At 53.3% G+C, this 14,017-nt stretch overlaps 8 protein-coding genes across 8 annotated transcripts; 6 read left to right on the plus strand and 2 right to left on the minus strand.

Moving 5' to 3' along the window:
- BDV59DRAFT_74328 (alpha/beta hydrolase) lies at positions 1 to 1,397 on the plus strand. The gene is made up of 2 exons (XM_073697016.1): positions 1 to 229; positions 283 to 1,397. The coding sequence occupies exons 1-2, from the start codon at positions 167 to 169 to the stop codon at positions 1,288 to 1,290; spliced, it is 1,071 nt and encodes a 356-aa protein (XP_073545889.1). The 5' UTR covers positions 1 to 166; the 3' UTR covers positions 1,291 to 1,397.
- BDV59DRAFT_74361 (uncharacterized protein) lies at positions 1,274 to 2,491 on the plus strand. Its single transcript, XM_073697018.1, has one exon. It carries the CDS (start codon positions 1,505 to 1,507, stop codon positions 2,459 to 2,461), a length of 957 nt encoding a protein of 318 aa, XP_073545890.1. The 5' UTR covers positions 1,274 to 1,504; the 3' UTR covers positions 2,462 to 2,491.
- A 502-nt stretch (positions 2,492 to 2,993) lies between these two features.
- Positions 2,994 to 4,596, plus strand: BDV59DRAFT_74331 (carnitine:acyl carnitine antiporter). Its single transcript, XM_073697017.1, has 5 exons — positions 2,994 to 3,496; positions 3,544 to 3,592; positions 3,661 to 3,677; positions 3,736 to 4,349; positions 4,399 to 4,596. The coding sequence occupies exons 1-5, from the start codon at positions 3,245 to 3,247 to the stop codon at positions 4,445 to 4,447; spliced, it is 981 nt and encodes a 326-aa protein (XP_073545891.1). The 5' UTR covers positions 2,994 to 3,244; the 3' UTR covers positions 4,448 to 4,596.
- Positions 4,597 to 4,763: 167 nt separating this feature from the next.
- BDV59DRAFT_183257 (uncharacterized protein) lies at positions 4,764 to 6,183 on the plus strand. Its single transcript, XM_073690467.1, has 2 exons — positions 4,764 to 4,974; positions 5,031 to 6,183. Exons 1-2 carry the CDS (start codon positions 4,837 to 4,839, stop codon positions 5,955 to 5,957), a joined length of 1,065 nt encoding a protein of 354 aa, XP_073545892.1. The 5' UTR covers positions 4,764 to 4,836; the 3' UTR covers positions 5,958 to 6,183.
- On the plus strand, positions 6,171 to 7,288 carry BDV59DRAFT_183258 (putative ubiquitin conjugating enzyme). Its single transcript, XM_073690468.1, has 3 exons — positions 6,171 to 6,480; positions 6,576 to 6,668; positions 6,716 to 7,288. The coding sequence occupies exons 1-3, from the start codon at positions 6,324 to 6,326 to the stop codon at positions 6,970 to 6,972; spliced, it is 507 nt and encodes a 168-aa protein (XP_073545893.1). The 5' UTR covers positions 6,171 to 6,323; the 3' UTR covers positions 6,973 to 7,288.
- An 8-nt stretch (positions 7,289 to 7,296) lies between these two features.
- On the minus strand, positions 7,297 to 8,513 carry BDV59DRAFT_74412 (RTA1 domain-containing protein). Its single transcript, XM_073697019.1, has 3 exons — positions 7,653 to 8,513; positions 7,518 to 7,592; positions 7,297 to 7,468 (listed from the first exon to the last, which is right to left on the minus strand). Exons 1-3 carry the CDS (start codon positions 8,354 to 8,356, stop codon positions 7,381 to 7,383), a joined length of 867 nt encoding a protein of 288 aa, XP_073545894.1. The 5' UTR covers positions 8,357 to 8,513; the 3' UTR covers positions 7,297 to 7,380.
- Positions 8,514 to 9,204: 691 nt separating this feature from the next.
- On the minus strand, positions 9,205 to 11,756 carry BDV59DRAFT_74435 (uncharacterized protein). The gene is made up of 3 exons (XM_073697020.1): positions 11,290 to 11,756; positions 10,846 to 11,176; positions 9,205 to 10,785 (listed from the first exon to the last, which is right to left on the minus strand). Exons 1-3 carry the CDS (start codon positions 11,622 to 11,624, stop codon positions 9,565 to 9,567), a joined length of 1,887 nt encoding a protein of 628 aa, XP_073545895.1. The 5' UTR covers positions 11,625 to 11,756; the 3' UTR covers positions 9,205 to 9,564.
- A 609-nt stretch (positions 11,757 to 12,365) lies between these two features.
- Positions 12,366 to 13,978, plus strand: BDV59DRAFT_203852 (flavin-containing monooxygenase; the record flags this gene model as incomplete). Its single annotated transcript, XM_073694333.1, has 2 exons — positions 12,366 to 12,653; positions 12,713 to 13,978. The coding sequence occupies 2 exons, from the start codon at positions 12,366 to 12,368 to the stop codon at positions 13,976 to 13,978; spliced, it is 1,554 nt and encodes a 517-aa protein (XP_073545896.1).
- Between the last annotated feature and the right edge of the window lie 39 nt (positions 13,979 to 14,017).

Here is a 14,017-nt window from a genome sequence, read left to right on the forward strand (position 1 = left end):
GCCCTTTGTTTGCTAAATTCATGGGGCCTGGAGGCCCTTCGCTCATATAAAGTTCAGCACTTTTCCGGTTTCTCCTCGAGAACCTGATGGACAAGATCCAACAAGCAACATTATTTCGTTGGTTATCACAGGCAAGACCATCACATCCTCCTCCTGAGGAATAAAAATGGAGTATACTACCCGTGAAGCTGTGCTGGCATTAGCGCAGCCAGATCCGGAGTTTGAAGCAGTGAGCCGCCCTAAACAACCCAGCGTGAAGCCGTAACGTAACCGAATGGATAGTTCATCGCGGAATGTCCTTTACCGAAAAGAAACCCCCAAGCCACCCTCGAGCAGATGCGAGAGGAATTCGCCAGGGCCGAGGAGCTGGAATACGCCTCTTTCGCAAAATTGGGCGTCGAAGAAGCAATGACTATCCCAATGCGTGACGGCTACCAAAGTCACATCAGGATTTGCAAGCCTCCGACTCTGCCAGCGGATGGCAGTCCCCTTGTGGCGTTGATCTACGGCGGCGGGTTTGCTATGGGGACCAACCGGCAGTTGAGCTCTTTCGCGCACAGCTTCACCGCTGCTTTTGGCGCGACTGTCGTCTTATTGTCCTACCGACTTGCCCCAGAGCACAAGTTTCCCACCGCCCCCAGGGATATCTGGGACAGTGTGCAGTGGCTGTCAATGAATGCCTCTGATCTCGGGGCCGACACATCCCAAGGCTTCATCATCGGAGGCTTCTCGGCTGGCGCCGCGCTGGCTATCGTGACCGCCCATCAGGCTGTTCGGGATAACCTTTCCTTCTTGACGGGTCTTTGGACATGCCACCTGGGCGCTACTGATGGCAAAAACGTGCCGGAGAAGTACAAGCCGTTGTTCTTGTCCCGAGAACAGAACAAGGACGCTCCTTGCTTGACTGTAGAGGACATTGACGTGTTCCAGGCGCTGTACGCCCCTGACTTTACGTCCGAAGACTATGTTCCGTTTGTTAACGAGAGTACGTTCGCCAAGATGTTTCCGACCTATGTGCAGGTTGCAGGCTTGGACCCCCTGAGGGATGACGGGCTGGTGTATGAAAAGGCGTTGCGTGATGCAGGAGTAAAGACCCGGTTGGATGTTTATCCTGGCGTACCACATGGGCATCACCTGTATTTTCCGTGGCTCAAACAATCATTGAAGACCCGACGGGATGCGGTTGAAGGACTGGGTTGGTTGCTCGGACGGGAGATTGGAGTTGAGCGAGCTGTTTTGGACCGGTTCTTTTCATCTTTCGCTATGCTGGGTGGACAGAGACAGAACTAGAAGAAGATCACGTGTGGATCTGCCTTCAAATGCACAGCGGCTCCTACATTGCGTGATGTTCTATTCGACTAAAATCTTACGCCGACGATATCCGCTCTTTGTTCTTTCCCATCGACTATAGTCAGCTAATACAAGAATTTGCCTTCTCATAAGGCAAATCGTGTTTATTCTTCTACTACATAATTGTCGATCTCTTGTTTCCACTCCGGTGGTCATGGCTGAAACGTTCAACGAAGCTCTCCAAAATTTTGTAGCTGCGTCTTTGCATCCTTCTCCGCCAGTGATCACCCTTAGTCATGATCCAAGCATTGACGGTGACGACCACACGGTCTATTTTATCATTGAAAAACCGGAGTATATTTTGCGGGTGACGAAGCCTTTCGCTCTTCGCACCTGCAGTGGGCTGGAAATGCAAGCTCGGGATATTGCGGTCCGCCGTATGATCCAAGAGGGGTATCAGGCGTGCGGGCTACCATGGGACCATATATCCGATACAATTGCAACTCAGTTGCTGAGCGAGGACGGGGAGTATGCGGCCTCCTTGGATACGCGGCTACAAGGGGTTCATCTGGATCCTGCACATGTGACTCCAGCAACACTACAGGGCTTCGTGGATTTGCTTAGAATCATGAAAGCGGTTGATATCGGCAGCTTGGAAGAGAGGGTTGGCTTTCGAATCCCTTGCCGGGAGTTCCCAGATTTGAGGCAGCTCCGAGCGGTTGCGCTGGAAGCATGGGCCAGACTCGTTCGACAGGGGCATATATCAGCAGTGGACTACGGAGATGGGGTGAAAGATTTGCTAGAGAGGAAAACGGCATTGATTGACGAGGTAGGGAGGGAGCCACCAAGAAATGTGCTTCTCCACAGCGATATCAAAGAATTACACGTCCTGGTGGATGCCGACAGCGGGCGGATCACCGGGATCCTGGACTGGGCCGATGCCAGCATCGGTAACCCGGCCGAGGATATCTCAGGGTTGGTGTTGTGTGTAGGGGCCAACTTTGCTACGAGGATCGCAGAGGAGGTGGGATATCTTCCTCACGAGATCATCCAGGGGATTGTCAAGGCGCGGTGCGAGCGGGTGTTACGGCTAGATGAAGTGTTGCAAGGGAAAGATACTGTGAGTCCGGTGGAATGGCGGAAGAGGCAGTTGGCGGTAGCATTGCTGTAGAGACATGCCGAAGAAGCCGGACATTGACTCCAGGGGATGTTACCATGTGGGGGAAAATACTAACCGTAGTTCGGAGTGGAGCCCAACTCCGTACGGAGGACGGATAGATTTCGGATGCATATGATTCCTTGGCGATCTTCACGGAGGGCAAGAGGGCATATGACAGGAGGGTCGAGAGTAACCATAATATTTCTGCTTCCCGTCGTCCGTTGACAGCTCAAGGATTCCGGGGTCCGGAGAAATGGCATTCTGCGTGGTGGCAGGATTTGGCGTCCGTTCATCCGACAGCCGCAAAGAGGGGGGTCGTTGGGATCTGGAATGGAGGCATTGGGGGGGACCACTTAGTTGGTAACGAAAGAGATAATCCCGATAGAGAGAAGTAGGAGAAGAAAGAAAAGAACCAGAAGTAGTAGCAGTAGAAGAAGAAGTACGAGGCCAGGAGGGATACTACGTACTCGGAGATGATGGAGTATACGGAGACACGTTGATCCGGCCGAGCCGAGGTCCAATTGCCTGTTTCGCCGTGACGCCGTTGAAGCTGTAAGAATCGTCGGCTGCACTCTTTCTCCACGATCTACACAAATCTTCTCTTCTTCTTCTTCTTCTTCTCTTCGTCTTCTTCTCCTTCTCGCTCCTCTTCGCTCCTCTACAGTCCATTGTTCCCTCTGCCCCTACCCACCGCTGGTCCTCGGGAGGTCTCCGTCTCCGCATTCCCTCTACCTACTGCGTCCTACGCTCCATTCTCTACAGCCAGCTCTCTTGGATCCAATCCACCCCGCCATCATGTCGTCCACCTCCGCTTCTACCCCAGAGACCATTCGTGATGATATCAAGGTCGCTGAGGCCAAGCCGGTCAACCAGACAATTGCTCAGCTCCGCTCGCTCGCGGCCGGTGCCGCGGGTGGGGTGTGTGCCGTCGTTGTCGGTCATCCATTTGACCTGGTCAAGGTGCGCATGCAGACTGCGCAGAAGGGCGTCTATTCGGGCGCTATGGATGTTGTGAGGAAGACGGTCGCCCGCGAAGGCCTTGTCCGAGTAAGTGGCTTCGGACCTATCCGATCCTCCCAGACTAACTGGCGCAGGGACTGTATGCGGGTGTCTCCGCTCCCCTCGTCGGCGTTACTCCTATGTGTAAGATTTGGTCCCAAAGCCCCATAATTACCACCCGAGCGAGATTCTAACCTGCGCGCAACGTCTAGTCGCCGTCAGTTTCTGGGTATGTATCTGTGGTATTACACAACACTTTCTCGATCCGTCCTTAACCGCTCGACCAGGGCTATGACTTGGGTAAGACCATCGTGAGCAGCCTGTCCGAGGTGCGGGTTGAGAACAACACCCCCCAGTACTCCATTGGCCAGATCTCCGCCGCCGGTTTCTTCTCCGCCATCCCCATGACCCTGATCACCGCTCCCTTCGAGCGCGTCAAGGTGCTGTTGCAGATCCAGGGCCAGAACCCCCCCCCGCCTGGCCAGAAGCCCAAGTACTCCGGTGGTCTGGACGTTGTCCGCCAGCTGTACAAGGAAGGAGGAATCCGCAGTGTCTTCCGCGGAAGCGCCATGACACTCGCTCGGGATGGTCCCGGATCCGCCGCCTACTTCGCCGCCTACGAGTACATCAAGCGCTCCCTCACCCCCAAGGATGCGAACGGCAACGTCACCGGGGAACTCTCCATGCCCGCGGTGCTGGCGGCCGGTGGTGCGGCTGGTATTGCCATGTGGATTCCTGTCTTCCCCGTCGACACCATCAAGTCGCGCGTGCAGAGTGCTCCGGGCCGTCCGACCATCGGTGGCACGATCCGCGCGGTCTACGCCAGCGGGGGTGTGAAGGCGTTCTTCCCCGGATTTGGACCGGCCCTGGCGAGAGCTGTTCCCGCCAACGCGGCCACCTTGTAAGTCTCCGTCCTGAATCCCACGGTATACTCTGCTGACCCGATTAAGCGCCGGTGTGGAGCTTGCGCACAACTTCATGAAGAAGCTGTTTGACTGAGCGTGGGTGATGGATGAATGATCATTTCTTGTTTATAGTTGGGGCGTTTTAGTTTGCTGTTCGTTTGGTTGCATGTGGCCAGCCTGGATATCCTTATAGAGTTATGTTCCTGGTTGTCTAGATCGGTCATAGGAATCAGAAATTCCAGCGCATATTCCTCTTCATAATCATACTCATAGGCATAATCATAAACTTCCTGCGAAGGATCTAATCCCGGCAAGGCTGCCTTGCTCAGCCGCATTCCTGCCTGGAGTTGCCGCCTTTCCTTATTAAGACTCCCCCGCCCTTTTCTGTTCTCCTTTTCCTCCCCCATCATTTTTCTTCTTCTTCCTTCTCCATCCTCCTCCCCCTTCATCGCTCCATCTTTATCTCCATCCTCTTCGTCAACCATGGTGGTCTCTTCGCTTGTTCGTCGGGGCGTGGAGCTTGCCGCTCAACAGCCGGAACAACCCAATATCCATTTCTCCGGATGGTTACTGGGTCTGTTCATCTTCACGGTCTTGGCCTTCTGCTTTGCTCTCTTCAAGGTACGTTGGGTCGTTCCTTTGACCACTGTTCCTCCTGCTGACGGTTGTCAATCTAGATCGAATACACGTATGGAATGGTAGTATCTACCCTCGCCGCCGTCGAGGAAACTAACCCCGACGTCTACGTCCGGATCGATGGCAACCTGGATCCGACCAAGCCTACCGACCCGAACGATATCGCCGCTGAGGCTCCTCCTCCCAAGCCCATCACAAGTAAACTGCGGACCACCGTCAAGCATCTCCGGGCTCGTGCCGGTTTCTGGTCCCGTTTCCGTGGATTCAGCATGTATATGGCGTATGTGATGGCGACCGGGATCCTGTACGGTGTGATTCCCGTGTCCGTGAACAACTTCCTCGGCCAGTTCCTCACCCAGGTGATCATCGGGGTGGTTCTGGCGAATCTGCAGCTGGCCTGGGTTCACATCGTCATCTCGGAGCCTTCCCCCAAGCGCTTCTACCAGCGTATCCCTGGTTACAAGGCCTGGCTCAAGATCGCCCCCGTCGTCGTCTTCGAGCATGTTGTGACCGCGGCGGCTTTCTACGTCCCGCTCATCCTCACGGTCGGTCTCCATGGCTGGACGTTCCTCGACGGTTCCCGCCTGTCCACGACCCCTTCGGACAAAGAGCTGAAGGCGGCGGCTGGAACCCTCGTCGCTCCGGCTGTGCTGTCCTTCCTGGCCTTCATCCCGGCCCGGGCGATCTTCATCCGGGTTGCGGCGTCGATGCTGCCCGATGAAGACGAAGCCATCGTGCCCTTCGATCGTTCCTTCGGCGGCAAGGTGGTCCCGGCGATCCTGGGCGGTAGCGGTAAGCTGAGCATCCGCGATGCGTGGAAGACCTTTGATGGCCCTGCGCGGATCCGGTACTGTAAGGTAGTTGGGAAGGTGTTGGCGATGGAGGTGGGAGTCTCGGTGTTCTTCTCCCTCCTGCTGACTGCCCAGGTGTATGCGGGCGCTGTGAGCATCGGCAGCACCCGTTCATAAGCTTGTGCCGGTCTTGTGGTCTCTCTGACCGCAACCGTGGATCTCGTACAATCTCGTATAATATTAGCCTTTTGTTAGTGCACGATGATGTATGTACCCTGGAACGAACGCTTTATTCTTCTTCCTATGCACGTTGTATACTCCCACCGAACCCAATGAGGTCACTGGTCGGAAAGGCCACCAGAAACCCCACCGCCCCCTCTCTACACCGCCTTGGAACCGTTTTCTATCGCGATCATCGTGATCTTTCCTTCCCCCTCTTCTTCCGGTCGTACCTAGGCATACCCGTGGAGCCTCTTCTGCGACTGTATTGTCTTTTGCCTCCCCTGTTCCTCCCGCTGCCGAGCCCATCCTTCACACCCAACTATGGCCACAACACCAGCCGGCCGCATGCTGTCCCGACAGCTGCAGCAGATGCAGTGCGATAAGGATATCCCCGGTATCAGCTGTGGTCTGGTCGACAGTAATGTCTTCGAGTGGGAGGTGATGCTCATGATCTCCGATGATGTCAAGTTATACGGCGGTAAGTGGTCAGCTAGGCCGGAGATCGGAGGAGATATTGCCCACGGCACCTATATCAAACTTGAACTGTAGCTGACCCTCACCGTGCAAATCCAGGAGGCTTCTTCCGGGCTCGCCTGTCCTTCCCACAGGACTACCCCCATATGCCTCCCAAGATGAAGTTTGAGTCGCCTCTTTTCCATCCCAACAGTACGTCCCCAGGGTCCCCCCCGGTGAGCGGCACTGACGGAATCCAGTCTACCCCAACGGAGAAGTCTGCATCTCGATCCTGCATCCCCCCGAAGAAGACAAGTACGGTTACGAGTCCGCTGCCGAACGCTGGTCGCCCGTGCAGACCCCGGAGACCATCCTTCTTTCCGTGATTTCGATGCTGTCCAGTCCGAATGACGAAAGCCCCGCCAACGTGGAAGCGGCCCGTCTGTGGAGAGAGGACCCCCAGGAGTTCAAGAAGCGGGTGCGTCGGTGCGTCCGGGAGAGTCTGGGTGAGGAATAAGGTTTCGATCGAGGGTTGGAGGCATACGGACTCGTTTCTCTCCGCTTTGATATTTTCAGCACCGCATGTGGCCGGAGGTCGATGTTGATTTTCATCTTGTGCACATTCTCCCTTTCCCCTGCTATCTCTGCTCGTCCGATCTCTTTGTCCATAGGTGTCTCCTTGGGAGTTTCGTTTCTCGGTCATGGTGTTACATTGTTTCATATACGGCCGTTGCATGTGTTCTCATGATCGTTGGTTTTTTGGCTATGTCTTTAGTGCTATTGATGACTTCTATGTAGAAAGGCAACAAAGTGTAATGCAATTTAAGGTATAGGTATATATGCACGAAGTAGTATAATATGCTCTATAGCGCTGATCATCAATGGCATCACTCCAATACTCCGACCATGGATACACTTATCCGAATCACGACTTGTTTCTCACTTTCCGCAGCGAATGGAGGAAGAAGCCTGGGTGGCAGACGGTGAGGAACAGCACGGCGAGCCCAACCATCCTGATCACATTAGCATGCGCACGGGACGACATCCAAAACAGCCACTTACATTCCATCCAGGACCAAGAACTCGTCTTCCTTCTGCATGAGAGGATTACCCCAACCCCCGGCCATCTCGGGAATACTACACAACGCACCCGTCAGTTCTTCTGCCATGCCACACCCAAAAGGAGTAAACACATACCGGTAGATACAACGGATCAACACTGTGAAGTACGCGAAGATCTCCGCAAACACAACCAACTTCACGTACTTCTGCCCGGGGACATTCTCAAAGGTTTTCTCGCCGGACAGACCGGGCCCATGGCGGATCACCCGGATGAAGAACTCCAGACCCAGTAGTCCACACACCGACATCGTCGCCACCTGGAACGCAATACCTGCGATGATGATGTTGTTTCCCGCGTTGAGGAGCTTCACGTTCGTGTTTCCGGCGGCGGCGGCGACACCACCCCCGGCCGCCTGGAGGATCAGCGACCCGATGTCGCAGCCGATGAAGATCCAGGTGAACAGGCGCGGCTTGAGGCGCGAGTGCTCCGGTCCCAGCGACAGGATGATGTGTTTGAGGGTGAGGTAGATGCCGGCCGCGACAAAGGTGGGCGCCAGCACCAGACACACGATCTGCAGCTTGAAGGCGTCCTCGTTCCATGGATTGTAATGCATGAGTATTCGTCCCACGTATCCGGCCATCTCGAGGAAGGCACCCACCACCAGCGCGACCATCATCGTCCACGCCCGGAAGTATACCCCAATGCCGAGCTGGGCGACACCCAGCACGCCGTAGAATACGGTGAAGAATACATTGCCGCCAAAGTTCGGGTAGTAGCCGTATGAGGTTGCTTCGACGGGGCACAGAGGGCCAACTTCCGTACAGGTTTTATAACTCATGCTGGGGGATTTATATGGTATTATTAATTAGGGCCGTAGGTACGTAGTACCCCCGTATGGCGAAGATTCGGTTGGATCGACAAAGGAGAAGCGAACGAAGGAGAGGACGTAACGACACGGGGATGCAGAAAGATGTCGGATAATGAATGTATATGGAGGAAAGACGATGGAAAAGTCCAAAGGATTCCCCTTGTCCCTGGGACGTCAACCTCCAGGCATTGCGGGATGATGATAATATATTAGCCTTTTCTTCCGCCAAGCTGATATTGACCCAGCATGGCTTCCGATGGCCGTTAAGCAGGCTCAGTCCCATCGCTAAAATATTTGATTGGTGCGTTTTCGTTTTCGCTTTCGTTTTCGCTCTCGTGTCGGTTCCACAGTCCTTATGTGGGGTTCTATATACCGGAGTAGGCAGTACGCAGTATGGCGTAGGGCTCTCTGGCGTTCGGCATGACGGCCAAACTTCCGGCATTTCGGTGTATTGCTCATGGTAACGATGTGAGATAGCCGTCTTCACCTTCAATTTCTCGAAAGGACTCGATCATGTCAAATCGAAGTGATCTCATTCTTTTGGTCGTGAGTCTCCAAGCGAGATGGGAGTTGCCGCAGTGGAGCCTCGCTTGGACTCCACCGGATATTACTCCGACTGTTGTTCGGAGACTTGGCGAGGCGTCAGCAACATGAGGGAGGAGGATAGCCAAGGACAAAAGGATGCATGTCGTAGTGTCCAGAAGCCATGTCACCTGTTATTGTAGTGTCATTATGTCGTTGCTGTTGTTGCCGTCAGAGCTGTTCTTAAGACTGGCATGCCCCATGTCGGATTCCTCTCTGGGCCCATCAGTGATGGTCAAGGAAGTAAGCTTGACGCAGAAGATGGATGATTGAATGCAACTCGGCACGGAATAGGAGTTACTCCGTCCTACTGCGTACTATAAACCTGGGTCTCGCATGATATTCGTATACTCCGTAGACTCAATCTTCTAGACATGATTATTTTCTTTTTTAAATAAGATATTCCCTCCCCTGCAAGGCCTGTAGACTCCATACAGTCCGCTGACGGGCCAGATACCCAGTGTAGTACCATCCGGAAATGATATCTTGAACGGTGTGATAGGATTCATGTATTGGTCTGTCTCTGTCGCGTATAAGAATCGTCCAAAAATTATGAAGCCACTATGTCCTTCGTCGTAATACTTCATCAATTCAAGTCACTGGACTCCAACTGGTCGGGCACCCGATAGATTCACCACTCGCCCTCCGCCAGGCGCAGCTGCTGACGCCATGGGATTTCCCACAACAGGGGACGGCGGTTGCACCCAGCCTGGAACGTTGTCGTCCTCACTTTCTCGTGTAGAAATCGTCTGCCACACATTGGGGAACCCAGTAGGAAGCGCTCCCCGGAGTCTCGCTCCGGGAATCGCAAATCGCGGGTTTCGGTGAGTGAGATAACCGCCCATGAGGCTCTGAGTCAGAAGCGACGCGAGGATAGATTCGATCTCGCGCATCATTTGACTGGGCTTTCCTTGTTCCTGTTGTGATCCCAACTCGAGTCGCTGCGCATACGGGTTCAACTCATAGTGACGGTAATCAATAGCAGGGGTTCCATCGACCAGACTCCCCAGTTGGTTAGTCTGCCATTGGCCTTGCTCATCATAGAAACCGTCGGGTGAGAGGAAGTCAGCATATTTCGCCACAAGTGCCGGGTCTACATCATGGAGACTATCCTCATCCACACCGGCAAAATCCCGATCGATGGGTTTAGACACAAGCTGAGACCCAACCGTACTAAGTCCAGCGTGCGCGTCCACACCCGCGCCTGGCTGAAGAACTCCCTGCACTGGCGCATGTTGGGACTGGAGCCACCGCACGGCGGCTTCTAGCTTATTCAAGTATAAAAAGGGCGGGGGCCCTCGCTGACCCTGGCCCTGCGTATCACCATGGAATCCACCATAAATGAATACTTTCCGGGCGAGTGATCGCCACACTAAAATCTCGCACCGGTTACGGAGGGCGAGTAATATCCCCTTGCGGGCGAACCATTCGTTCGCTGGAGATTCTACCGAGAGATGTTCCCGGAAAGAGATATAGTCCCCGCGGACAATCAGTCGACAGATAGGGAGGAATTTGTCGGAAAGGCCCTCCGATTCGGGCCGCTGTAACAAATTCATCGAAGGAAAGCGTCCCATGATGATATTGCAGGGGATTAGATACGTGAGGATGACGCGCTTCTGGCTAAGAGCTTGGTGATGACATTGGTCATACGCAGCTTGAAGAGCGATCTGTGCGGGGAAAAAGAGGTTATTCGAAAAGAGATATCGACCAAGGTAGTAAAGATATGTGACTCTTTGAGAGGCCGGAAAATATTTTAACGGAGGCGACTGGGCGCTAATACTCGCGAACATCTGTTCTGCGTTTCGCAACTTGCCGCACTAGTTAGGTGGTAAGTAATCGTAGGTTCGAACATCTCAAATACGTAAGTCAGGCATTACCTGGAACAGGAGCTTCAAGCAAAGATTGGCCATGAGGTAGATACCAACCCGTTTGCCTTCTGGTTTCCCATGGACTCCCGGGGTGCCACTGCGATCAGTAAGGCATTTGATGAAGGCTTCACGAACCACATTAGCAGATTTCTCAACTAGCGTGACCTTCTCAATGCTTTCGTCTTGATCAGAGTGGCCCTCTATTCTCAATAGCTGTGCGATCAATTCCGGTCGGCGGTCAAGACCCATGGCCAGTTTTGCGAGGACCTTGGATAGATAAAGAACAGTTGGGAGTACGATGACGCCGAATTGACTATCCCCAAGTGCGAGGACGCATTGACTAGTGGTGAGGCAGTGGTGTCAGCCATTTATCCTAGCAAGGATAGCTTTACGGGAAAGGCGCATCCCACATTAGGTGTACACGCAACAGGGCAGTCAGTCGTGGAGACTTACTTTAGAAGTCCTTTGAGCAGATTGTATGTGTCGAGAAGGTTTTCCACATTTACATCGCGCAGGAAAGTAAAGTATAGCTTCATAAAGGTGGGAAAAGCTGTCCATGAGCTTCCACCCTTGATGCGCGGCACCAGGCCTTCGCATCGTCGCTGTAGGTCGGCTTCCTGGGAATTGGGGTATTGTCGCCGAAGCTCGTCCACCATCTGACAATACACATCGGACAAAGGCGGCTCGATTTGGAGGAAATCTTGGAGCTGGGCACCATCCCGATTTCTGACCAGGTCAGCAATCCCAGAGAGAAATCGGTCCAGGACCGGTGTGCCTTGAGTCATCATGGCGGTTGGGGTGGGATCGATCGCGAGTCGCGCGTGTGGCGTCGGTGGGATGAATCAGCGCAGATCGTACATGATTGTCGGACGGTCAGTGATGGATATGGACCAGGGCTGTCGCAGGAATTGCCGGAGGACAGTCGAAGTTAGACGGGACTGAAATATGGGGGGAAAGTGAAGGAGAGAGAAGCGGAGGAAGAAGAAATCACCGACTGACGATGAAGTTGGAGAGGGCGTTCGCACTAGTCCTAATCGGGTAATCTATACAAATCACCTACTGCGCCCTGTCAACGTCTCTATCTGTTTCCACTTCATCACTCTTTTCTTCCGGCTATGTGGGCTACATAAACGATGTGAGATGTGTGGTAATCGCAAGAAACATACCTATGCATGCCAATCGACCTTGCACTCTCCATCAGGTCTCCCACCACGGCAACCATCATGTGTAGGATAGACTCCTGAGGAAAGGACGTACTAAATGGCCTACGGACCCCAGAAAGCCACCTAGCAGGTCCGATCGACGTCTGAAACATTGTTATTGAACGACGTCGAGAGACGGTTTCGCACCACTCTCACATGTTTGGATGCGATCCACACATACGTCATACAAGCGGCATAGCCTGATCGAACTGCCATACGTCAACAGCGTCTCCTTTGACTCTTTAAATCTCATCTCGTCGCCCTTACTGGACTATCCTCGCTGCAACAGGAGATTCGAAAACTTACATTGTCTTCCCAGTATTCACCATGCCCAACAAACGCGTGCAGTCGTCGTTGATATCTTTTCTGAAGCATCCTTTCGTTCAAACGTTCACTTGGTGTTATATGCTTTTCCAGGCCCTCATAAATTGGTTCTTTGCGCCTGTTCCACCTCCTCCAAAGTCTGATGTTGATGGCCTTCCTAGAAAGAGGGTAGCCATCATTGGAGCTGGTTTGACTGGCGTGTCTTCCGCGGCGCATTGTATCGGGCATGGATTTGATGTGCAGCTATTCGAGTCCCGATCCAAGGAAAAAGGCTTGGGCGGTATCTGGAGTGTAAGTCGCTTATAGACTGCAGCTTTTCTTCCCCATCATGCGACTAATTCGTACCGCAGAGGGTGAATTCCACATCGTCCCTGCAAATCCACAGCATCATGTACCGTTTCCATCCGTCAGTCAAATACGACACGGCCTATCCAAGTCAGGGTGAGATAAGGGATCAAATTGTCGATGTGTGGGAGCGTTACGGTCTTGAAAAATATACCGCTTTTGACACCTCCGTGACTTCAGTCAAGCAAGCCAAGAACGGAAAATGGGTAATCAACGACGACGCAACGCACTACGGATTGTTCGATGGCGTTATTGCAGCCGTGGGGGTCTGTGGGGACCCGAAGATGCCTCCTCTGCCGGATCAAGATCAATTCAAGGGCCGTATCTTTCACTCATCTAATCTGGACGGCAAAGACGTTGAGGGCAAACATATCCTGATCGTCGGAGGAGGTGCCAGTGCCATTGAAGCATTGGAATTTGCAGTCAAGTCGGGCGCCTCACAAATTGATGTTCTGTCGCGGTCAGACAAATGGATTATACCACGAAATGTCCTGGTGCAATCATTGCTTGCTTGCAATATCCTCGGCCAGGAAACAACACTGTCGTGGGTTCCTGAGTGGCTTCTGCATAAGTTTTTCTATCGCGACCTGCAGGACATTGCTCCGTCTGGGGGTCTTTTCACACAAACGCCCATGGCCAATTCTGAACTCTTCGACCAAATCCGAAAGGGCGATGCACGGTGGCTTCGGGGGGACATCGTTTCGGTCCAGGAGGACGGCATCCTTTTCAACCATCGATCCAAAGGAGTACCCAAAGGGGGCCCTGGTCATGAGTCCGTCGTACCTGGTGATGTCATCATCATGGCAACCGGTTTCAAGCGGCCTTCTCTCTCCTTTCTGCCCGATGAGGTGTTCCAAGAACCGTACGGTCCTCCCAGCTGGTATCTCCAAGTGTTCCCCCCCAAATACACAAGTATCTGTGCCAACAACAGCACCTATGTCAACGCAATTGGGACCGTGGGTAACATGCATATTGGCATCTATACCCGCTTCTTGCTCATGTTCTTGACCGACCCTCTCACTCGTCCAACCGAGGGCAGGATGAAAACTTGGATTGATTTCACCCGTTTCATGAAGAGATGGTCACCTACTGGTGCTTTTGACTTTTTTACCTACGCTGAACTTATCTACTGGTTTGTCTTTGTTCTTCTGGTTAACCCATTTCGGTGGAAGTGGGCACCCTTCATCCTATTCGGTGTCGGACGGGGTCTTCCGCTCGGGGTCGTCAAACATGAAGAGGCATTCCGTAATGAACTAAGGAAGCAACATTAGGAGCAGCAATTAGGTCTGAATCTCCCGGTTTTGAATAAT

Source organism: Aspergillus ambiguus (assembly GCF_047715705.1).
Source record: "Aspergillus ambiguus strain CBS 117.58 unplaced genomic scaffold BDV59scaffold_27, whole genome shotgun sequence".
Lineage (NCBI taxonomy): Eukaryota > Fungi > Ascomycota > Eurotiomycetes > Eurotiales > Aspergillaceae > Aspergillus > Aspergillus ambiguus.